General features: G+C 45.4%; 1 protein-coding gene across 41 annotated transcripts in view; it reads right to left on the bottom strand.

The window, feature by feature from the left end:
- The window catches only part of TACC2 (transforming acidic coiled-coil containing protein 2), a 230,425-nt gene extending 205,863 nt beyond the window's left edge, over positions 1 to 24,562 (bottom strand). For 40 of the 41 annotated variants that reach the window (XM_060404535.1, XM_027960608.2, XM_060404542.1 and 37 more), the window contains exon 1: positions 24,465 to 24,562. Coding sequence is in view for 1 of the 41 variants with exons in the window: in XM_060404562.1 (XP_060260545.1) it covers positions 761 to 842 (82 nt within the window). In the remaining 40 variants the exon portion in view is untranslated. Of the gene's footprint in view, positions 1 to 760 lie in introns of all 41 variants that reach the window. The other variant, XM_060404562.1, reaches the window with a different exon arrangement.
- Between the last annotated feature and the right edge of the window lie 822 nt (positions 24,563 to 25,384).

Genomic DNA, 25,384 nt, shown 5'->3' with positions numbered 1-25,384 from the left:
TGGCATCTCTGTAATGACCCACCCTCTCCCTCCTAACTCTTTAATCAAAAAGTTGCAATTGCTCAATCCTTTTTCGCCTTTTGCTGTTCATAAGATGGACCAAAAAAAGGAAGCATATGAAGCACTTATAGAATGTAAAATGTTCATTTATTTAAAATCAATCACTTCAGTTTATCTTTTCCATTCATTTCAAAATGATGCCTCGCTAGGAAACAATGATGAATGTTAAAATCACTGCAGCCTTCTCCATTAAAATAACTTCCTTGCACCTGCCAGGCCGAACCACACACAGCTGGAATTACACATGATTCGATGTGACATTAATTTTTCAAACTCATTCACCAAATAAAATTCAATCAATTTTCTTAAGAATCGGAACATCTAAATTAGGTTTTCAGTTTTTAAAATTTTTATTGGAGTACAATTGCTTTACAATGTTGTGTGAGTTTCTACCCTACAGCAAAGTGAATCAGCTGGACATATTCATTTATCTCCTCTTTTTTAGATTTCTTTCCCATGTAGGTCACCACAGAGCACTGTGTAGAGTTCCCTGTGCTATACAGTAGGTTCTCATCACTTATCTATTGAACTAGATTTTTTAAACTAGCTTTTAAAATGGCCTCTGGCTCAGTGTAAATTTCAAAACCTCCTGGAGGGAAGCCTGACTGTGTCTGGAAGTCTCTCCCAGTGACCTCTAGAACTGCCCCGCTTTGGCTTCCCCAAAACCAGGGGGGAAAGTACCACTCTGCCATCTACTTACGGTCGGGGATAGTCTGTTGACTTTGGAGGCCGAGGCCCACGGAAAGTCTGCGTGTCAGCAACTGGACTTTCTCTTCCTCCATTCAGAAGCAGGCGAAGTCTAAGCAGAGGCGCTGACCCACCTAAAACCGTCGGGCAAGCAGCCCAGTCTCCACCCACGACGCTGACACAAACCAGCTGCACCCCATACCTGGGCAGAGCCTGCGAGCTGCGCAGTGAATACACAGACATCAGCATTTCCCAGCCCATTGAGGCTGGCCTTTCACGCGGAGGATTTTCCCCGTTTGTACATAAGCTGGGCTCCTTTCAGCAAAGGCTTATCTATACCAACACTGGCCCCTGTGATCTGATTGGCCGCACCTAGTGGAGCAGGACTGCCCTGCCCCGGGATCAGGGGCACCATGAGTCACTCTCGCGCCCTTACGGTTTAGAGAGAGGGCCAAACCTTTCCTTCTAGAAAATGCTCCAAAGGCTTCCCATTTGCACCTGGGAAAATTCCACCGTAAATAACGTGGAAAGACAAAGAAAACTTGTGGAAACAGGATGACGCCAGCAATCTGGCACCTGTTTATGGTGTGATGCGTGCAGAATGTACTTACCCAGGCGTGGCTTGAGTTTCAACAAGTGAAGTTGTAAAAAGCCCAGACTGCGGGTAGGCAGACCTGTCTGCCCAAGAAGGAGGCTCTGCAGCCTGAGGGTGGGGCTGGTGATGGGCTGGCCCCCGAAGACCCTTGTGTCCGGCAGCTTCCTTCCTCCCCCGGATTCCAGTGATTAACAATCAGCCACTTATTTGCATGAATGCAGCCAATTTTAAAATATAATATGCTATATTTTTTGTAGTGGCAGATTTGCATTCATTCTGCAGAAAACCCTTACTTCTGTCCCCACTGTGTGACTCCTCCAGGTAAACAAGTCAGGCTTCATCAAAGTTTTCCTGGAGACCAGGTGTCAACAAGCTCAGAGGAGTGTCAGGATCTCCTTGGAGGGGAAAGTTGGATGTGGAGGGGGATCTCAGGGCCCCACTTCTGCTTCAAACAGAGTGTATGTTTCAGCAGGCAATGGATGAGCGAGTTGAGATCTATCCATACAGTGGAATATTATTCAACAGTAAAAAGAATGAAATTCTGACACATACTGTAACTTGGACAAACCTTGAAAGTACTATGTTAAATGAAAGCAGCCAGACACAAAAGGTCACATATTATGTGATATTTTTTTTGACATGAAATGTCCAGAATAGGTAAAATCCAGAGAGGCAGATACCAGCATTGTGAGTGTATCAAATGCCACTTAATTTCTCACTTTAAAATGGTTAATCCATTTGCAGCAACATGGATGACCTAGAGATTATCATACTGAGTGAAGTCAGACTGACAGAAACAAATACATGATATCACTTATATGTGGAATCTAATAAAAATGATACTAAGAAACTTTTTATAAAACAGAGATAGGGACTTCCATGGAGATCCGGTGCTTAAGATGCTGCACTTCCATTGCAGGGGTGATGGGCAGGGTTCGATCTCTGGCTGGGGAACTAAGATCCCACCTGTGCTGTGCGGATTAATGTATATACCCTACTGTATACAAAATAGATAACTAATAAGGACCGACTGTATAACACAGGGAATTCTGCCCAGTATTCTCTAACAACCTATATGGGAACAGAATCTGAAAAAGAATGGGTAACTCACTTCGCTGTACACCTTAAATCAACACAGCATTGTGAGTCAACTTTAATAATAGTAAAACAAAATGGTTAATTTTGTATCGTGTGAATTTCACCTCAATTTTTAAAAGTGAATGTGTTTCATATCTTGAGATTCTGCATAAGATATTGCTTAAAAAAATTAATCTACTACTGGGGGAAAATTTTGCAAATGATTGCTTTTGGGTTTACTAATACTGCTACTGCTACTGCTAAGTCACTTCAGTCATGTCCGACTCTGTGCGACCCCATAGAAGGCAGCCCATCAGGCTCCCCCATCCCTGGGATTCTCCAGGCAAGAACACTGGAGTGGGTTGCCATTTCCTTCTCCAATGCATGAAAGTGAAAAGTGAAAGTGAAGTTACCAACACTAGAGTTCCATAAAATTGAGAATTCAAGGGATAAGAAACAAGAACATTGGCCTACCCTCATCCCTCACTCCCATCAAAAAATCAACAGAGAATTCTTCTAGGGAAGAGGAACTTTTTAAGCAAAATATCTTAGATGAGCCCATTGGGAATGAAGAAAGGTCCCAAGCAAGTCTTCAGCAGGTGAGCAAACATAGCAAAACCCTGACAAAGAGAAGAAGGGAATGGGGGCTCCCTCCCAAGGAGTGGGGTGAAGGGCATAGAGAAGATGGCCAACCCAAATGGCAGAGTCCTATAAAGACCGTGAAGGTGGGGGATGTTCAGTATTCAATTTTCAGCTGTGTACACTTCAGCAGGGCAAAGCCCCTCCAGGAACCACTCCCTTGGTCAACTCTGCAGCCTCATCTGTTGCTGTGACTACCACGAGCCCCTGGACCACGGCAACCAGACATTAAGCATCGTTGTTGACAGCTGTCTCACTGCTGTTGTCCTGACCACCACCAGGCGTTAAAGTCACTGCCACTGGGGAAGAGAATGAAGGAGTAGACAGACTTTTCAGCTTCTATCCCAGGAACTAGTGCTGGGCCTCTTTTAAAAAGATAGATTTCCCAGACACAGGGGCAGGGCACCATGGAATCCAGAGTACCTTCATTCCTTGCCATGACCCCTTTTCCTCAAGGCAATACTCTGACGGGATCCCAACAGCAGTCTTATCACAATCTATACATGTTTGTAGCTAATCAGCTTCCCTCTCTTTGTGCTGTTTTCTTCCAAGCTGGACATTCAGCAACTGACCAGTCTCCACTTCCTGCCACAGATGGTGAAAGGCTCACGTATGTGAGCTCCATCATCTGTCTCTGGGACAACCTGCCTTTGGAGGCAGGATAAGGTTGTGATTATGAACCAGCCCCTGGGGCCAGAGCACTGCCCAGGGAACACCAACTCCACCACCTACCTGATGTATAAATGCTGGCAAATTGTTTAACTTCTCTGTGCTCAGCTTTGCCTTCTCTAAAATGGGAATCAGAACAATTTGTCCCTTGTGACTGTGGTGAGATACGTTCCATAAAGCTCTTGCAATAGATTAAACACTTGATAAATTGTTGGCTATTATACTATTACTGGCAGTGGGTCTCTTTGGAGCCCCCAACAGGCAAATCCCACAGCAAAACAAAGCTTATGCTGCCTTCTTTTTTATCCCTTCAGAAAAATCACGTATTCAGGTGTTACTAACTAGAAATTAGTACGTCAGCTAAACTGACTTGTGCATTAAGAGACGGATGTTGATGAAGACTATGTATAACATAGGCCAGTGAGAAGTACATGGTTTAACACTGACAAAGCAATTGACGCTGAAATATTTACTGGGCAAGTGACATGTCATTCCAATTCTGTCCCTCTATGTGATCATCACTAGGTGCCCGATGGTAATTTAACTAGAGTTACTCTATGTCCCTGGGCGAATGAACCTGCACTTGTTCAAAAATGATCCACGGTTTAGGTTTCTATCTGATTCAAAGCAGCTCGCCACAAGCAAGACTGAATTCACAAACATTTCTTCTACCCACCTAGTCTCTTGCAGATTCAAATACAAACTTTGTTTTAAAAGATAGTTGTTTGCAAGAATTTTTACTTTTCAACTGGTGTATGGATTGGTGTCATATCATCACAGCTGCAAATATAAACCAGGACAGCCTTTTATCCCTTTTTAAAAAAGACATTTATTTGGCTGTGACAGGTCTTAGTTGTGGCATGAGGGATCTAGTTTCCCGACCAGGGATCAAACCCCTGCATTGGAAACGCAGAATCCCAGCCACTGGACCACCAACTCAGGACTGTCCCCAGGACTGTCTTCAGTCCATTCATGCAGTTACTCATCTGTTTAATAAATACTGAGCTCTTTTTACATGCTAAGCACTGAGGTGCTTATGTTCCCCTGCACTTACTGCAAAACTATTAATATGAGGCATGTATGTTCTTTTTTGTATGGATAAACAGTTGCAGTTCAGGAGAGAGTAAGAGGAAGGATGGAGTCTGGTTGGTCCCAACTCCAGTATTCAATGAACAATGTAGTGCGGTCACCCTGGAAGACTGTCACCTAGAGTCCAAAGGTAACTAACTGCCTTTACTGCTCACTCATTTATTTCCATAGCAGAGCATGGAGTTTCCAGCTGTTGTCCACTGAAGCTTCTTGGGAAGGCCCCAGCTTATGAATTCCGCCCACTAATCTGGAGGAGGGTAGAAGGTAAGGTTTGGTCTGGTGATGAACAATCATAGCTGGGGCAGCCTAGCGGGGGTGGGTAGCCAGAAGCATTGCTGAGAGGAGCCAAGAGCATCACTGGGGAAATGGGACTTGGAGTCAAGTCCGACAGAGGAGGGGATGAAGCCAGGAGAAGCGGCACGGCAGCTCAACTGTGCGGAGCAGGATGAGGGTGGAGGACTCGGCTCAGAACCCAGATTGTGCTGTCTGGGCTGACCCCCCACTTTATCTGCTGTGTACAGGGTGGGAGGCGCAAGGAGTTGGAGAAACGAAGCTGAGATCATGCAGGCCTGGTTTCATCGATGATAACACCTGGACTCAGTGAGGTTTTGCAGCCAAACTCCCACTGTCCTGTGAATGATCTACTGGGATGTGTTGATTCATCAGTCTCTTTGAGTTTTCTGTGCAGGGCTTTTAATTCTCTATTTTAGAAACTTTTTTGTGTGGAGGGGAAATGTATGTATTTTACAGGCTTAATACATTTTGATTCTTCCTCAGCATTGAATCGTCTCGATTGTTGACCTTGGAGACACCTTCTCCAACACAGATGAGGAAATGAAGGCCGAGAGGATGAAAATGATCTGCCTGTCCTCTCACAGCAAACCTGGGCTGGAACCAGAACTGGACTCAGACCAGGTTTGCTTCCAAGAGGCAGGCTGCCCTGCCAAGGCCTCTGCAGGCTCCAGAGTGGTCTCCAGACTAGCCTAGCAAGATCAGATAGACCCATCTTTCCTGTGTCTCACTGTCCTCTGGGCACAGTGGCCTCTGGCCATTCAAGTCCTGAGTCAGCCCAGGATGTGGGGGGCCCTGACTAGGAGGGAACACTCGCTCGCTGGCAGTGAGCTCAGATTCACCTGACCCAACAGCTCCTTTGGCTGCTTGGCAAACCCAGTGACCTCAGCTAGCTGCTGTTCCCACAAATGGCCCCAACCCTCACTCCAGGCAGGCAGCAGCCTCAGCCTCTTCCTCCAGTGGCTGAATTCAGTTCTACTAAGTCCCTACCTTGCACAGCTGAGCACGGAGCTACTTATAGCTCTGTTATCATGTTCCTGTTTTACTACAAACAAACACCCGTAGCCTGGGAAGGGGATTTATTAATATTAAGAGGCACTGCCTGCTTTCTGCCCTGGCAGAGGCCCTCCCTGAGCACCGCGGACCTGGCTGCTCCAGGGGTTTGAGTGAAATCACAACTCTTCCTTCATATCCTCCCTTAGCCTCTTGTCTTCTTCTCTCTCCCATCTCTGAAAGTCAAAGTTGCTCAGTCGCGTCTGACTCTTTGTGACCCATGGGCTATACAGTCCATGGAATTCTCCAGGCCAGAATACTGGAATGGGTAGCCTTTCCCATCTCCAGGGGAATCTTCCCAACCCAGGGATCAAACTCAGGTCTCCTGCATTGCGGCAGATTCTTTACCAGCTGAGCCACCAGGGAAGCCCAAGAATACTGGAGTGGGTAGCCTATCCCTTCTCCAGCGGATCTTCCCAAACCAGGAATCGAACTGGGGTCTCCTGCATTGCAGGTGGACTCTTTACCAACTGAGCTATCAGGGAAGCCCCCCATCTCTGAAGCCACCTGGAAACTTTGATGTGAAAAGTTGAGTCTCATGGAACTTAGAAATCACCTGTTCTCACACTATGGAGATCAGACACAAGACTCTGCTGGGCTGGGTCAGTTATTAAGTTCTTGTTTCTCAGCTCCAAATCCACTCTATTCAGATGCTGGGAGACTCTGAAAACCCCACTTCTGCTTTGCCAACTGCTCCTTAAGAGTCTCTGCCAGGGGAAGGCAGAGCCCAGAGGAGTGAGGCAGAAGTAAGGCACACAACCTCCTGTCTGCCTCCCGCCTCTGGGAGCATCACCCCAGGCTCACCGCTCCCTCTCAGCAGCCACAGTCCCCCCCTGGGGCAGCGGAGGAGTCCAGTTTTCCCAGCTCTCACAGAGCTAGCCTCATAGACATCAGCCCCAACTGACTGGAAATCCCTCCACAGAGGTCTGAGGTCCCCTTCTGTGGAGCCCCTCCTCCACGCCTGTGCTTCTCGGTGCTCCCTAAGCCCTAAGTGTGATGCCTGCTTCCTGCAGTGTCTGCCTTCCATCATCCCTTAAAGTCTGCCTTTGTATTTACCTAGATAGCAATCCTTTATATTAAATTCTTGCTGTTGAAATAACTGGGACATTCTGCCTTCTGACTTGACTCTGATATGCTGGCAGAGCTGAGATCAAACCCAAGTCTTCTTTCTCCTGGTTCCAGACTCTCTGTCCTGAAACCCAATAACCATGGGTCCAATTAAATGAAAAAGTAAAGCGAGTTCACTCCATTAGCAGTTCTAACTTTTATGGTGGCTTAGCGCTAAGTCGTGTCTGACTCTTTGCAACCCCATGGCCTGTAGCCCACCAGGCTACTCTGTCCGTGGGATTTCCCAAGCAAGGATACTGGAATGGGTTGTCATTTCCTTCTCCAGGGGATCTTCCCGACCCAGGGATCAAACCCAGGTCTCCTGCATTACAGGTGAGCTCTTGCATTGCAGGTAGATTCTTTACCAACTGAGCCACCAGGGAGGGAAGCCCTTAGGGAGTTGTTTAGGATTCCCCATCACCAACAATATACTCGAACCCAATTACAACCTGGACTTTCTGTCATCCAAATGTCAATCTCTATTGCCAGCTATTAGAATTGGGAGGGACTACAGCTCTGGCCTCTAAGGCTCCCAAGCTTTTCACATAATGGCACACAGAATTTACTGTTGTTGTTTAGTGGATAAGTTGTATCCGACTCATTTGCAGACCCCATGGACTGCAGCCCAACAGGTTCCTCTGTCCATGGGACTTCCCAGGTAAGAATACTGGAGTGGGTTACCATTTCCTTCTCCAGGGGATCTTTCCGACCCAGGGATCGAACCCACATCTCCTGCGTTGGCTAGTGGATTATTTACCTCTGAGCCCCCAGGAAGCCCCCGCACACAGATTGTGATCACAGAAATACAGCCCCTGATTGGGGACAAGGCTCCTGGATGGCTTGTCCACTGCCCAGTCCCCATCTGGTCACATAAAAAATTGAGGATATCAAAATCTTGTAACTTCTCTCCCCACCAGAGGGCTACTGGCCTAGAGTGGAGAAGCAGAGAGCTAATATAAGGCTCTTGTTGACAGATGTTGAGGATCAAGCCAGAGAGTTTAGGTTACCTGGCCCCTGTGTAAAGAGCCTGACTCTTGGTGGAGCATCCCAGCTCTCCTCCATCCTGCAGCGGGCCAGACTGGGCTCCTTTTCAAGCCCAGCTCAGTATTTCTCCAGAGAAGAAATGGTCTTCCTGTAGCAGAACAACTTGATTTAATCTGTGTAGATGCAAATTCTGGCAGAAGCTGGAGCTCAGGGAAATGAGTTGTTTACCCTGCTCCCGTGTAAAACGACAGCACTTGGGGTTTGGTTCCTGAGGTGGAAGGTCAGAGAAGAGGTCACAAGATCAGAGAAAGGAACTGGAGGCTGGAGGAAAGGAACCTGGGCTTTGGTGTGAGACAGAGAACAAGGTAAAGGGGCGGTGGAACTTCCCCTGAAATGGGGTAACTTGAATAATAAGAATGTCTAACATCATTTTAACGTTGTTTTCTGTTATCGTATCTCAAAGTCTCATGTACAAATGTGAGAGCTGGACAATAAAAAAAGGCTGAGCACCGAAGAATTGATGCCTTCAAACCGTGGTGCTGGAGAAGACTCTTGAGAGTGCCTTGGACAGCAAGGAGATCAAGGCAATCAATCCTAAAGAAAATCAACCCTGAATATTCATTGGAAGGACTGATGCTGAGGCTCCAATACTTTGGCCACCTGATGCTAAGAGTTGATTCAGTGGAAAAGACCCTGATGCTGGGAAAGATTGAAGAGGAGAAGGGGATGACAGAGGAAGAGATGGTTGGATGGCATCACCGACACAATGGACATGAGTTTGAGCAAGCTCCAGCAGATGGTAAAGGATAGGAAAACCTGGCGTGCTGCAGTCCATGGGGTTGCAAAGAGTCTCGGACACAACTGAGCAACTGAACAGAACAGATCACAGAGTCCTTCTCTCTCCCCCAAGTTTTCACGCTACGCTCACCAGTGCTTCACAAGTACTGTGTCTTGCTTTATTTGGTTTTTGGCTATGACTGGGGTTTGCAGCTTGAGGAAAGGGCTGTGTTTTATTCATATTTGAGTCAGTACAATATGGAACAAAGACAGCATAAAGTAGGGGCCTGATGTAGAGGAGACAGAGAGTATCATAAACCTTTGGGGATTCATGGAAATTTGAGGGTGGACTTTGGAGATCTCATAAGCATGGACTTGAACTGGAGTCTAGAAGGGCAGGGAGGTCTGTAGGCATTGTGGCAGAGCTGATGGCGACCTCCAAAAGTGCTCAAACCAAGGGGCACCTCCCACTACTGCGGCCAGTGCCCCTGGCTCTGTGGTGAGCCATCCTGACCCACGCTTCCACGGGAGACCCTCCAGCACTAGCAGGTGAAGAACGTTACGGCATTCCTCAAAGCTGCTTGTTGTTTATGGTATTATGGCGGATGCCATAAACAAGTTCTTTGCCTCTGATCTCCACGACCCATCGAGGAATCGTCTGGACCCAGAGAGGTGTTCATGACTGTTCATTGCTCATGCCATTTTATCAGACTCTCTGCATTTCAAATTGCATCTTAACCATCACAGGCAACTGTTATTCAATCAGCATTCAATGCCTATTCTCTAAATCTCTCCAAATAAATTATTCCACTTTTAAATTTAAAAAAGGGCAGGGAGACCCCATCTGACATCTGGGTAAGCATGTATTTATAAACTTAAATAAAATCCACAAAAATAAAAGTCGGGGATCACACATACTGTTTGCATTCTTTTTGAAACCTCTTTTTTTCCATTTAACAGTAACATATCAAAAATATTTTCCCATGGCTACAGTATCATATTTAATAGCCACAGTGCCTACTAAGTGGTTGCCAAATTTTAGCTGTTTAAAAACACACGTCTCATTCCTTATAACTTCTTTCTGCCTGGGATGGTGGAGGAGGTTATAGAGTGAGGCAGGTCGCGGGGGGCAGGGGTGTGGTTAGCCTAGACCGGCTGCCTCAGGTTAGATGAAGCAGGAAGGTACTGAATCCAGAGACTTGTGAAGGGGGGATAGACTTAGGGGCACAATCAGGTTGGCAGGGTCAGAAATGGGGCCAAGGACAGAGCCAGCACAAGCAGATAGGGTGGAGAGGGGAGGATTCTTGTGTCAGGAGAGTCCTGGAGCCCTGTGCTCCTTTTTAACGGGGACATCTGCAGTCTCTACTGGCAGTCACATCCCAGGACATTTGACACAGGTCTTGAAAAGTCTAGTTCATGAGCTGGAATCTGGTTCTTTGGGGACAGAGGCCAGGTATCCATGGTGATGATGCCCTCTAAATTTTGAACCTCTAAACTAGGACCTAGGGATAATCGTGGAATCCCTGCTTGAATACCTGCAGCGATGAGAACCTCACTCCATCCTGAGGCATCTTGTCTGGAGAGAGGTATACTGGTTCACTGGAGAGTTATTTCTATTGCTTCACAGTCTAGATTCCGACTCATGATTCCATGAGAACTGAACTAAGGGCTCTGGACAACAGTGACTACAACTTGGACGTGGGCTGGGCAGTAGCCAGTGCTGAGGCCGCCTGAGAACCAACAGGGCCAATCTAGCTGACTTTATGGACCATTATCTTAGACATGGGTGCAGACCTTTAGTCAAGGACCAATCTAAATCTGCCTTGTTCTGAGACTGCATTCAATCAGCATGTTCTCTTGTCTTCATGATTGATGAGTGGTAGCTGTCAGTTAGCCAGCCCACAGCTGACCATAGACACGTGAGGGATCATAGCTGAGACCAGCCAAAATTGCCAATCCAAAGAATCAGAGGCTAAATGAGTGGTTATTGTTGTCAACCACCAAGTTTTGGGATGGTTTATTACATTGTTGTTGTTTGGTCGCTAAATCAAGTCCAACTCTTCATGACTCCATAAACTACAGCACGCCAGGCTGCCCTGTCCTTAACTTTCTGCTGGAGTTTGCTCAAACTCATGCCCATTGAGCTAGTGATGCCATTCAACCTTCTCGTCCTCTGTCATCCCCTTCTCCTCTTGCCCTCAGTCTTTCCCAGCCTCAGGGTCTTTTCCAATGAGTTGGTTCTTCGCATCAGGTGGCCAACGTATCGGAGTTTCAGCTTTTGCATCAGTCCTTCCCATGAATATTCAGGGTTGATTTCCTTTAGGATTGACTGGTTTAGGGGTATCCTTTTAATATTCCTTCATACCAGCCTGCACCTAGTTCTGCTTGGCCATCTTGAAAACATCACAAAGAACACTATATGAGAGAGAATCAAGGGATGGACCAAATTCCTCTCGAGCGGTGAGATGACAGCTTACAAGAACAGCTCCTTGACGGGTGGCCACTAGTGGCCTCGTGGTCTGCACCAGACGAAGTGTCATTGCCCTTTCGATCCCTGAGGACGATGCTCTGAGCATCCCACATTACAAACCACGCATAAAGCCTTAGCCCAAAGTGGAGACATGAAGCTGAGTATTGATTTGCAGTAAGAGGTCTCTCTTTTTTTTCTTGTCAAAACAGATCTTTGCTGATACATTTAAATATAAGGTTCTCCTTACTCACAATTTCCATACAGTCCTTCTCTGTGGACTGGATACTAGCAAAACCTATTTCTTATGAAAACAAGCTGTTGAAACCCACAAAAATTCAGACATCACTTTGAATCCAAAAGCTGAACTGTGCTGTCATTTTTGGAAATTAAATACGGTATCAACCTAATTGGGAACTGTAGGCTAAGGGGAGGGTGAAAGGAGGCTGGAACGAGGGCTAGGAAGGCTGTTTCAATGCAAACAACATGATAAAGATCTTGAGTGTAGATATAGTTCCAGTGCCAATCAAATCAGAGCCAAAGATATTAACACGGATGAGTCACGAGTTAGAGCTAAACTAAGAAATGGAAGATATTTGCCTTCTCAGATGGTAAAGAGTCTGCCTGCCATGCACAGCAGACCCAGGTTCAGTCCCTGGATTAGGAAGATCCCCTGGAGAAGAGAGTGGCAACCCACTGCAGTATTCTTGCCTGGGAAATCCCATGGACAGAGGGGGACTACAGTCCATGGGATTGCAAAGAGTCAACACAACTAGGAGATTAACACGTAGTGGCATGACACAGTTCATAAGACTTTGCAAATGTAACTGTTAGGCTTTAGAGAGAGTTTTGGCTAACATCGGGCACTTTCATTATGTAAAACAGAAAACAGCTTTCTAAAACCTCTGTTCTTCAGGTAAGTTTGTTGTAAATTTATCTTTAAAATATTAGAGGACTTCTCCAGAGAAGGCAATGGCACCCCACTCCAGTACTCTTGCCTGGAAAATCCCATGGATGGAGGAGCCTGGTGGGCTGCAGTCCACGGGATCTCGAAGAGTTGGACACGACTGAGCGACTTCACTTTCACTTTTCACTTTCACGCATTGGAGAAGGAAATGGCAACCCACTCCAGTGTCCTTGCCTGGAGAATCTAAGGGACGGGGGAGCCTGGTGGGCTGCCGTCTATGGGGTTGCACAGAGTCGGACACGACTGAAGCGACTTAGCAGCTGGTGGTTCCAGTGACTAAGACTCCATGCCCCCAATATAGAGGGACTGGATTCAACCCCTGGTCAGGGAACTAGATCCTACATGCCACAACTAAGACCGGTGCAGCCAGAAAAATAATTAATTGATTTTTAAACATAAGGATAAAAATAGTTATAATATAATTTTTAAAGTCCTAATAAATAAGATTTTGTTAAGTCTTATTTTTTCTTAAGACTTTGTTAAGTCTTATTCTTTTCAGCAAGAACAAAAGAACATCTTAATCCTATTTTCCCTTTTTTTTTTTAAGGACTGGAGAGCATCTGCTGGTCTCGAACCAGCCTCAGAGAGGGTAATTGGGTAATTTGATCACTCTGTAGTCGAAGGAACCACTGAGCTACAGACAGCCCCTGTTTTCCTGTTTTTAAGTTAGCTGTGGGGACAGCTGAAACAATAGAGGTGTCCTAACCACCTGCCTCCCACTATTTCCCCCCAAAATGATACAAAACAATGAGAAAGAGAAAGGAAATGTAAGCAAAAACCAGGTCCTTAGTATAAAAGAGAAGTTTAAGCAGTCTTCAAAATAACTGTAAATAAAAAGAGAAAACTCAGACAGTCCCAGAGCACAATTCCTCAGCTCCCATGCTCACCCCAGCACGAACTTTGTAGAAAGCACAGACAGACCTAGTACCCTAGTGATGGGATAAAAATTCCCACCTTAGGGACTTTCCTGGTGCTCTAGTGGTTGAGATTCTACACTTCCAGTGCAGCGGGCACAGGTTTGATTCCTGGTCAGGGAAGATCCTGCATGTCACATGGTGTAGCCAAGAAAAATTCACTTCAAGACAAGATAAGAAAAATTTAAACAGAACAATTTTCTCTGCCCACTTGAGCTTCCTCCCTTCCCTCTGGGATGTATCACGTATCTGTATTATCTGTATTATACCTCAACAGACTCCCCCTCCACAGTGGCAGAAATACCCATCCAACCATAAAGACCAATTTTTCTTCTTCTGGCACAAGTCAGGTAACTCCTTAGAATAAAATATTTCTTTCTCAGTCTTGTAAGGGGTTATGATGACCCACCACTTGCCTTGTACATGTGGACATCTTTGGTGAACTTTATGTATAATGTCGATATATCATTTCCCTTAAAGATAGTGATTGGTGCAGAACAGACAGGTCAGATAACCTGGGAAGATACTGGGTGGCTCCTAATGGAAGTTCTTTGCTTAATTCCCTACTTGCGTATGTGTGCTAAGTCGCTACAGTCATGTCTGACTCTAGAATCCTAGGAATTGTAGCCCACCAGGCTCCTTTGTCCATGGGATTCTTCAGGCAAGAATATTGGCATGGGTTGCCATGCCTTCCTCCAGGGGATCTTCCCAACCCAGGGATTGAACCTGAGTCTTATATCTCCTGCATTGGCAGGTGGGTTCTTGCCGCTAGCACTATCTGGAAAGCCCCAACACTTACTTAGGACCTTGTTAGTGTTACTAGGTGTATTACCTGTTTTCTGCCTATTTACTAGATCCTAAGTTCTTGCGTTATCAAATGTGTGACTGAGCTGCAGATAAAATTAACAATGATTAGATTGCTTGAAATGATTGATCAAATATATAGTCCTATAAGACCATGATGGTAATAGTCTAACTCCTAGATAAGAGTCAATAAGAAGAAACCATTTCCTGAACCAAACAGACTAATAAGACAGATGGCCCAGAGGCTTTGGACTTCTGTTAACAGAGCTAATCCAGCAACAGCACACTGAGGGGCTTATCAACAAAATCATCACCTGAAATAGGAATGAGAATTCCCAGTGCAGTGGGACAAATTAGACACAAAATGCCTCCCAAACCTTGGGAGGAATTAATACGCTTCCAAAAGATAAGCACTACCCAGTTCTACCAGACGAAAGTCATTAGCCACTAGAGTCACAGACCTGCATACGATACACCTTGAAAGGAATTCAGGGCAAAGATCAGGATGAGGCACTCTGTACTCTGGGAAAACTGACAAAACAGGCCTTCAGATAGTTAGATATCTTCAGGAGAAAATTTTTATGAACCTAGATTCTTGCATCTTCCCTTACTTAAAAAAGCACCAAAACTATTAACTAAAATGTCTGCTCCTGCGGCTAGCGGCAAACTTCTGTTCAAGTGTGTCCCTGATTACACGTATTCTCTTCCGCAAAATCACAGACATATTGGCCTCCTCTTTTACCTCTGCAGAGCATTTCTCAGAGCTCTCTGGGAGGTTGTCTCATGGATTATATTCCTCAGTTTGAATGGAATGAAATTTTCCTCTTTCTCAGACTGACTTTGAATGATTTTTTTTTTTTCTTTGCTATCAGAAAAACAGTGAAGACAGAAGGAAGATGAGGTTGGTCTAAAATTATTGTCAGAATGATTAAGTCTGACTTATTACTCTAAGTCAGAAAATACCAAAAAAAAAAAAAAAGTGTGTGAGCAAATCAGAGCCTGGACTTCAAAGGGGCAGGGTCTCAAAACACAGGGCATTTAAAGAGACAGGCGTGATGTAAAACGCAGTGCTCTGGGGGAGGGGATAAAAAAGCAAAAACCACAGGAGAAGCACTCTATGGTAACTGCGTGCTGAATGGGGAAAAGAAGGAGCAAGAGAAAATTTAGAGACTGACAAGGGAAAAAGAGAACCACAAAACCTTCCCTACCCTGTGCCACCAAACTTGGCAGACAGAACAGGGCAGTATTAACCCAGCAATCCTGGAGAGCATCCCAATGTTATAAAAATGCAAAAGAGGACTGTCAACAAATCTATACAGAGCTATTGCAAAACAGGAAATATCAGGAGACAGCAATTCATATATATCACCTGGGGAAACTCTTTCCCCCACCCTCAAAACAGCTAGAAAGCAGAAGAAAATTGTAAGTCAGTCCACCAACCCTGAATATTCATTGGAAGGACTGATGCTGAAGCTGAAGCTCCAATCCTTTGGCCACCTGATGAAGAGCTGACTCACTGGAAAAGACCCTGATGCTGGGAATGATGGAAGGCAAAAGGAGAAGAGGGTGGCAGAGAATGAGATGATTGGATAGTATCACCGACTCAATACACGTGAATATGCGCAAACTCTGGGAGATAGTGAAGGACGGAATAGCCTGGTGTGCTGGAGTCCATGGTGTCACAAAAAGTTGGACACAACTTGGCAACTGAACAACAACAACACCAAACAATTAAATGTTCTTAAACAAGCATTCGAGTATAAGTCAGTTCAGTTCAGTCACTCAGTCATGTCTGACTCTTTGCGACCCCATGGACTGCAGCATGCCGGGCGAGCATGCCGGGCCTCCCTGTCCATCACCAACTCCTTGAGCTTGCTCAATCTCATTACCATCAAGTCTGTGATGCCATCCAACCATCTCTGTTGTTCCCTTCTCCTCCCGCCTTCCATCTTTCCCAGGATCAGGGTCTTTTCCAATGAGTCAGCTCTTCGCATCAGATGGCCAGAGTATTGGAGTTTCAGCTTCAGCATCAGTCCTTCCAATGATATTTGGAACTGATTTCCTTTAGGATGGACTGGTTTAATCTCCTTGCAGTCTAAGGAACTCTCAAGAGTCTTCTTCAACACCACGGTTCAAAAGCATCAATTCTTCAGTGCTCAGCTTTCTTTATAGCCCAATTCTCACATCCAAACACCACCACTGGAAAAATCATAGCTTTGACTAGATGGACCTTTGTTGGCAAAGTAACGTCTCTGCTTTTTAACGTGCTGTCGAGCATAAGTAAAACACTTCAGGCTGGAAACTCAAAAACTCAATGAACAAAAATCAGGGAGAAATGTAAAGACAGTTCACTGGACTCAGGAAGGAAATAGAAAACAGCTGAATTACCTCAGAAGTAAATAAATCATGAGGCACCCAAGAAAGAAGAGATTAAAAAAAAAAAGTTAAACAAGGGCACTGAAGAAAATCAGGTAAATGACGACGAGAATGAAAAAAGACACAAGAGAGAAGCAAATAAGACTTCCGTGGTGACCTAGTGGGTAAGAATCTGCCTGCCAATGCAAGGAACACGGTTCGATCCTTGGCCAGAGAAGATTCCACGTGCCACGGTGCAACTAAGTCATGAGTCACCACTACTGAGCCCATGCTCTGGAGACTGTGCTCTGCAACGAGAGAAGCCACCTCAGTGAGAAGCCTCCACACTGCATCGAGAGAGCGGCCACCACACCACAACTACAGAGAGCCCACACACAGCAATGAAAACCCAGGGCAGCCAACAACACTGAACAACATTTTAAAATAAATAAATTCTAGTTGTGGCATCAGCCATAATTAAAACTATTTTTTTTGAAGAAGAAGAAAGAAGCAAATTAGGGTCAGAGAGAAAATATGGAAATGGGAGACAAAGAGAGTAATATCCCTTTTGTTGAAGACTTTGAACAAGAAAACAAAGCAATGGAGGAGAGTAGATATTTAAAAACTTTGATCCAAGAAAAAATTCCTGAAATAGAAAAATACCTGAATCTGTACATATTGAAAGGAATCACTGAATACCTGGGAAAATTCACCCAGAACAATCAATTCCTGAGGCAGCAGAATTCATAAGTTATTATATGCTGAAATCTGTTTTATTCTAGCCTTGAGAGGTGAAGAACAGGTTGACTGAAGATGAACTCCTTCATTCACACTTTAGTTCACTGGGTTTTGGAAGGGTTTTAAAATGCTATTGCATGATTACTTTGCTTTGTGTGTTGATTTTTAATAATATGAAAGCACTCTAATTCTTTTGGCTTTATAAATTATTTGATATTTCTCTCTGGAGGTGATGAGAATTTTATCTTTTATCTTTGAAATCTAATAGTTTTACTATTGGATAAATGGGGACCTAAACTCATGCAGAAAATCTCACTGTTGCTAAGTTAAAGAAACAGAGTTTGAGTCTGCCAGAGAGGATAGAATTGAAGGGGGAAGCTCTTTACGGAAAGAGCCAAAATCTGTACACAGATTCCCCTCAAGTCTCTGACCAGTTCCTAGAACTCACAACCTCAGGGTGAGCTCCAAAGAGCTCAAGAAAAAGCAACAGCTAGAAGCTAAAAGATCTGAGAGGGGGTTAAAGCAACTGCCCAGTGTTGAGCAGGTAGTTTGCAGTTCAAAGCTCCATGAAATTAGAAGTGTAGTGAAAGTGTTAGTTGCTCAGTCATGTTCAACTCTTCTTGACCCCACGGACTGTATAGCCTGCCAGACTCCTCTGTTCATGGAATTCTCCAGGCAAGAATCCTGGAGTGGGCAGCCATTCCCTTCTCCAGGGTTTCTTCACGACCCAGCGGTCAAACCTGAGTCTCCCGCATTGCCAGCAGATTCTTTACTGTCTAAGCCATCAGGGAAGACCCCCCGACCCATGGAATTAGAGGGGCTTGGTTAATGCTTTGCATTTCTCATTAAAACCCTGGAATAACTACACCATATGAATAAAGACTCTATTTCAGGACTAAACATTATCCCCTAGGAATAAGGGCTAAATCAAAATAGACCTACTTTAAGTAAGCTGAGCACCAAAGAATTGATGCTTTTGAACTGCAGTGTTAGAGAAGACTCTTGAGAGTTCCTTGGACTGCAAGGAGATCCAACCAGTTCATTCTAAAGGAGATCAGTCCTGGGTGTTCTAGAAGGACTGATGCTGAAGCTGAAATTCCAATACTCTGGCCACCTCATGTGAAGAGTTGACTCATTGGAAAAGACTCTGATGCTGGGAGGGATTGGGGGCAGGAGGAGAAGGGGACGACAGAGGATGAGATGGCTGGATGGCATCACTGACTCGATGGACGTGAGTCTGAGTGAACTCTGGGAGTTGGTGATGGACAGGGAGGCCTGGCGTGCCGCGATTCATGGGGTTGAAAGAGTCAGACATGACTGAGCGACTGAACTGAACTGAACAAGGTCTAAAACTAAGCCACCACATGATCAAGGCAATCTCTCAATAACTTCACTGCCTGTAGAGGAAAATACAATATTATTTAAAGGAAGAGAATAGAATGTAGTACCTACTATGATACCCAATACATAATAACAGACTGCTGGATATGTGAGGAAGGAGGAAAACAGAACAGAAAACAGAAATCAAGAGGGAGAATGATCAACAAAAGCAGACACACAGATGTCCTAGAGGCAGAAGTAGCCGACAAGAACTTATAGGTAACTACAATGGTGAAAGACAGGAAGTTTCTGGAGGACAAATAGAATGGAGGATATAGGAGAGTTAGTGAAACTTGGGCGGAAGGGAGGGTGTGAAATAGAAAAGTACCTTAAGAGACATATCAACCCAAGGAAATTTGTGGTTCTTGTTCGAGCCCTGATTGAAATAAACTGCCTTAAAAAACGACACAACCAGTGATATTTGAATACCAACAGGATTTTTAATATTAAGGAGTTATTGTTTATTTTTAGGTATGATGTTATTATTATACACATATTAAAAAGAGTCCTCATCTTTTAGAGGTAGATACCTTAATATTACTGATTAAATGATGGAATGATTTGCTTGAAAACAAGATCATAGTTGGGACAGACATTAATGGCAAGTAGAGTTATAAATGAAATAAGATTGTCCAGATGTGGATAATCATTGAAACTAGTAATTGGTATATGAGGATTCTTATAATATTCTCCTTCCCTTTGTGCATGCTTGAAAAGCACAATAAAAAGTGAAGACAGGGAAGGAGATTGGGAGACAGGAAAAGAAATTCTTCCTCTTTCATGTGTGACTCCAGTTCTCCAACAACCCCAACTGAGTCGATCTTTGCCCCATCCATGGTGATGATTGCAATCAGAGCATCCCTTTCCAAGCATGCATGAAGGTGACCTGCTAGTAATTTGTTGTTGTTGTTTTTCAGTTGCTAAGTTGTGTCCGACTCTTTGCAACCCCGTGGACTGTTGCCTGCCAGGCTCCTCTGTCCATGGGATTTCCCAGGCAAGAATACTGGAGTGAGTAGCCATTTCCTTCTCCAGGAGATCTTCCTGACCCAGGGATCGAACCCTGGTCTCTTATACTGCAGGTGGTCTCCTGCATTGCAGGCAGATTCTTTACTGAGTGAGCCACCAGTGGTGTGTGCTGTGTGCTAAGTCACTTCAGTCATGTCCAACCCTTTGTGATCCCATGGACTGTAGCCTCCAGGCTTCCCTGTCCATGGAATTTCCGGGGCAAGAATACTGGAGTGGGTTGCCACGCCCTTCTCCAGAGGATCTTCCTGACTCAGGGATTGAACCCATGTCTCTTGTTTCCTGCATTGGCAGGTAGCTTCTTTACCACTAGCACCACCTGGGAAGGCCCAAGCCACCAAGGAATGAGGCATTTGCAAAAGCATCTCAATCTTAGACAGCCTGGGGCTGGTGCTGGGGGACAGGGAAGTACACTCAACAGACGTCACATCGCGATGCTTCTGCCAGATGCTGCTGCACACAGTACCCTCACCAAATGTTCTTCAAAGAACTGGAACACATAAGAGGATGATCTTGTGACTGACAGGATTCAAGAGTTGTTGTCTCATCTGTTTGCTATGAAATACGAGATGCAAAATAACGTCATCAGATCCTAACTTGAACCTATGTTTCGGCAGAAGTGTAATCATAGGGATGGTTTCTTAAGTGACCAAAAGTGAATACGGAGCCATGTTTTTCCTTGTTTTTTTTTTTTTTTTTTTTTCCTGTTTTTTGTTTCTTTGTTTTGGCTATGCCCCTCAGCTTGTGTGATCTTAGATCCCTGGCCAGAGATTGAACCCAGGTCCTTGGCAGTGAAAACACTGGACCATCAGGGAATTCCCAGGGCCATGTTTTCTAAATTCATAGAGTCATGTACAAAATTGTGTCCCCGCAAAATGAGAAACTTGGTCCTACTTAGAAATGATCACTCCAGCTTCACCCGCCTCCAAACCCTTCACAGTCCTTTCATACCAAAGGAGCACAAGCAGAAAGAAATAATAGTTCATGGTTTAAATCTTGCAATTTGGGATTTGATCAGCACCAAAGGCAACTATTCAGAGGTGAGTTGGACCTCTGGACGTAGAGTCTGGACGTTACCTTGGTGCCCCGGAACCCTGAGCTACAACCAGTTTTAGGCATTCCAGAACTTCGCACAGATATAAGCAGCCTGGCTACAGAAAGTGAGCCCTCTTTGCTGGAACAACATTAGCCTGCGTTGCTGGGTTTAATCTCTTTATAATTCTTTGGCACCACTTCTGGCACTGGGCTCAGCCAAGTTGTTCCCTGACTCGAGTGTGGAGCAGAAATTCCCCTTTTTAGGTCATAAACTCAGAGCACCCTCTCACACCAGTGACTCCACTATGTCAGTTTTAAACATCTCCATTAACATTTACGAAATGTTAGCAAAGTGGCAGCTATCCTGAGTTGCCCCTGCTGTATGTAGGCATTGCCCATGATTGAAACATATGCACAAACTTGCCTGCCAGGCTAGGATTGTAAAAACACATGGATCTCCACCTCTTCTGAACACAACTGAATCAAGAACCCCAGGACAAGGGTCATGGGTTATTCAGCGACTGTCAGAGGGTGCAGCCAAGCCCACAAAGATTGTCTCTCTGTGTGAGTTTCTTGGTTGGTGTCTGGCTGCTCCTCTCTTGTCTCACCACGTGCAGTCTTGGTCCCCATGCCCTGCCTTTGCTGTTGGGATGGGATCTCTTGTGCTGAGCCGGACAAATCTCACCTAGGCTTGTCATCTCCTTGGGAATCAGAGCGTTGGACCAGCGTGAGCATCACAGTGAGTCTGGTTTTCTGCTGGCTGATACTCCACAATCTGGTCAATGGCGTTTGTCCTGGCTCTCTCCCTTCCCTATCAGCCACCCACTGCCGTCCCCTACCCCTGGCCTATTAAATCCACATCCTTGCCTGCACTTGTCACAGCCACCCGGCTTATACTTCTCTACTCCCACCAAATCACACACTCAAGCAGGAGACTTACAAGGGCTTGCCTTTATGCTTTGCTGTGAAACCTACACTTTCATCCTTCTCTCTGCCTGCCACATACTGACTAAGCACTCATAATACCCAGGTCCTTGGCAATGAAAGCACTGGACTGCCAGGGAATTCCCAGGGCCATGTTTTATAAACTCATTGAGTCACCTACAAAACTGTGTCCCCACAAAATGAGAAACCTGGTCCTACTTAGAAATGATCACTCCAGCTTCACCCACCTCCTAACCCTCACAGTCCTTTTGTACCAAAGGAGCACAAGCAGAAAGAAATTATATTTCATGGTTTAAATCTTGTAACTCAGGATTTGATCAGCACCAAAGGCAACTATTCAGAGGTGAGTTGGACCTTGGTAGAGTCTGGACGTTACCTTGGTGCCCGGGCACCCTGAGCCACAACCAGTTTTAGGCATTCCAGAACTTTGCGCAGATATAAGCAGCCTGGCTACAGAAATCGAGCCCTCTATTGCTATTTGATAGGGGTCTTGGAAGTCCATGAAGGAGGCTACAAGCCAGGAGGCAATAAGAAGGAGGGCTTAGCTCAGTGCCAGAGACCCCCAGAGCCTGTGTGTGCTGACCTGAGTGGGGACTTGGAATGGGCGCCCAGCAGAGATGGGCCCACCTTCAGACTGGAATGAAGCAGGTAGGAACTGAGAAGTAGGGGTTAAAAGAGTTGCTACAACGCAGAGCTGTGTCTTCTCAACGAATCCCCCCTTCTCTTTTTAAATGAATTTCTGTTTCTTGCAACCAAATGTTCCTGGATTAAAACCACACTCAAAAGTTGCCCATGACCTTCACACTCTGGCCTCTTCACAGTCCTCATCTTCTAGCATTTCCGTAGCACCTGACACTGTTACCCACCCTCCTCCACAAACTCCCTCCACTTAGGACTTTTCTGAAAGGTGCTGCAAAACCTCGTTCTCTTTTTCCTTCTCCAGTGCTCCTTTTCTCCTCTTTGTAAAGCCCTCTAATGAGATTCAGGTTTTGGTCTTCCAGCCTGGGTTTCTCCTAGAAGATTCCACAGGTCCCCTTGCTTCCTCTACTGAGCCCATGGAGAAGACTCCCCATCTAGACACCAGCCCTGACCTCTCCCTTCCACCTCCACTGCATTTTTAACTCTCTGATGGATATCTCCACTTGGATGATGCATAGTCACTCAACCTCCTGAAATGCGCATTTGATATCTCCCAGCCAATCCCTCTCCTGACTTTCCCATTTCCTCTGAGAGGCCCACATTCTTTCAGCCACATCCCCTGGGGCTCTCACGGTAACTCTACACTGTGTTGTGATTGCTTACTTAGTCTCTGTCTCCCCACCAGCCTGGGGGCTCCACAGGGGCCTGGATTATGTGACTTTCCTGCCACTGTTTCCAGGGGTCTGGTACACGGAGATCACTTAAAATGTTCGCTGAATGAATTGATGATTATCTGTTATTTGCCCCTCTGCTTCATTCCTCTCGTCTCTCCAATACATACTCACCAAGCCCTCTGAATTCTTCCTTCTCAAGGTCTCTTTTCTTGTCCCCTTCCTGCCCGTTGCCTTGGCTCCTGGGCCAGACCCTCATGACTACCCATAAGCGCTCTTGCAGAAGCGAGCTGGTCTCCCTGAGCGCAATTAAATTCCTGCAGAGTGGGAAATGCCACCCTCTGGGAAGATGGTGGCAGCAGAGTTTTCAGGTCTTCCCAAAACCCCTCTTGTAAACAGACAGAACAAACTGCATAGTAAAAGTAAAAACCTGTGGACACTCACAACAGAACTGGATTATAAGGGTTCCCCTAACCTCAGCCATCCACAGGGCCCACCTGGTTTCGGCATCCATGCAGGAGGACACGGAGAGAAGCAACAGGGCAAGGTCAGCTAGACCTGAGAGCAGGAACTCCCCCCCCTCCCCGCCCCCACCAGGGAGCCCACAGGTATTCACTGGAGAGGATGGTGGGCCAACATGGGAGCCGCAGCTAAAACTGGGAGGAGCTTTGTCCCCCGCATCCACACAAACTCAGCTATTACACACTGGATTATACGCAAGAGTAAGTGGGATAAAGAATTTCAGTCTGTGCATTTCTGTTGCCCGGAACGTGCTGTGAAATGAAACACACACACACACTCACGTATACACACACACTCCCACATTCCACTGTGTTTAACTGAGCTGCTAGATTCTCTCCTGAGGCTAAGTTCACTGCCTTACTTCAGTGTGATCTGATGACTGGGTTATAGCTGACACCAAGTCAAACTCAGAAACACTCGGCTTTTGTTGAAATCAGATGGCAGCTCAAGTTGGCAGTCACGACGTCAGAAGCAGGTCTGAAAAGGTACTTGTGGAGTCTAGAGAGACGCTGTGCAAACATGTCAAAATCAACAGCATCGCCAGCTTTAAAATAACTTGTTGTCATAAAGTCTTGGTGTCTCAGGCCCTCAGGGCTCTCTTAAATCATAATTCCACAGGCTCATAAATACTTGAAAATCCAGTTTGCCATTGGCAGAATCATCACAGAAGCCAGAAGAAATTTCAATAATCACCTAGCCCAAACTTTATTTTACCAGGGAAGAGACGGAGGTCTACGTTAATGAGGACTTGTCCTACCAAAAGCAACAAATCACTAAGTGGAAAGAAAAAATTCGGTTTATGTGGCTTTGGAGACAATCAGAAGGGGAGAAATAAGAAGCACAGATGGGCCTTCAATTTCCCTTTATAAGGGAAAAAAAGAAAGAAATGCATTTACCCCGCTAATCTCGGCAGCCAAACCAGTTTAAAGCACATGTTGCTCAAAGGAATAAAGCCATCAATCTGAGGCTTACTTACCCAGTATCCTCTCAGCATGAGGGGCAGAGAGGGGGAGAGGCCCTCTCTTCCTGATGTTACGGCTCTTCAGCACTGCCCTGCGCCCGCGGTCTGTCTTCCCAGGATCACATGGAAGCGTTCTATAAATGTGCCTTGGCTTAAGGTTGGGAACGCTGGCCTGGGAGCCGGCAGTGTGTAAGCAATCTGACCCAGGCCAGAGGCAACTTTCCAGAAACCTCTGCTGCCCAGAAGGAGGACAACAAGGGGCAGAGAGCTTGTAGGTACTGGGAGCCTGAGGTGTTCTGTTTTTCTAAGTGTATCTGGGATCTGAAGCCAGTCTCTACTGCTTCAGGCTGCAATCAAATTTTCTTGAGGGCAGTTCTATATTTTGCTTACTTTTCAAAACAAAATGGTCTTAAAAAAAAAAAAAAGCTATAAAATGAGAAATTCTTTTGGGACAGGCCACTGTCAACTTCTACCAGCCTTGTAAAATCAAGTTGTCTTTTTTGAAAATGTCACTAGGCCCCCTTGGGAAAGGGGAAGTGAGCAAAGGCTGTTAATGCCGATTCTAAATGGCAAAGATACCTAAAAAAAAAAATTCCATCAGTATTTTATTGTAGCCACACATTCTGGGAAACACTCACTCAGAAAGACAATGCAGATAGTGGAGTACAGTTTATTACACCCGCGAGCCCAAGGCAGAGTATCCTCTTAGCCCAGGACCCCGACCAGCTTTTGTGAAAACCTTATATACCCTAAGCATATGTGTCCAAACCCACATCCCCAAAATTCCCTGAAACTAGTCTAAGCAAAGGAAAAAGAGAGATACAATCGAAGTTAACCCGTGATTCATAAGCCTTAAGCCTAGGTAGTTAACAGCGGTCAATTGTTAATAGGTTGTGGTCATTCCCCAGTAAGCATAATAGAATGTATGATTCTAT

This window comes from Ovis aries, chromosome 22 (assembly GCF_016772045.2).
Source record: "Ovis aries strain OAR_USU_Benz2616 breed Rambouillet chromosome 22, ARS-UI_Ramb_v3.0, whole genome shotgun sequence".
NCBI lineage: Eukaryota > Metazoa > Chordata > Mammalia > Artiodactyla > Bovidae > Ovis > Ovis aries.
Note: the sequence above shows the minus strand (reverse complement) of the source record. Positions and strands in the feature narration are given on the sequence as shown.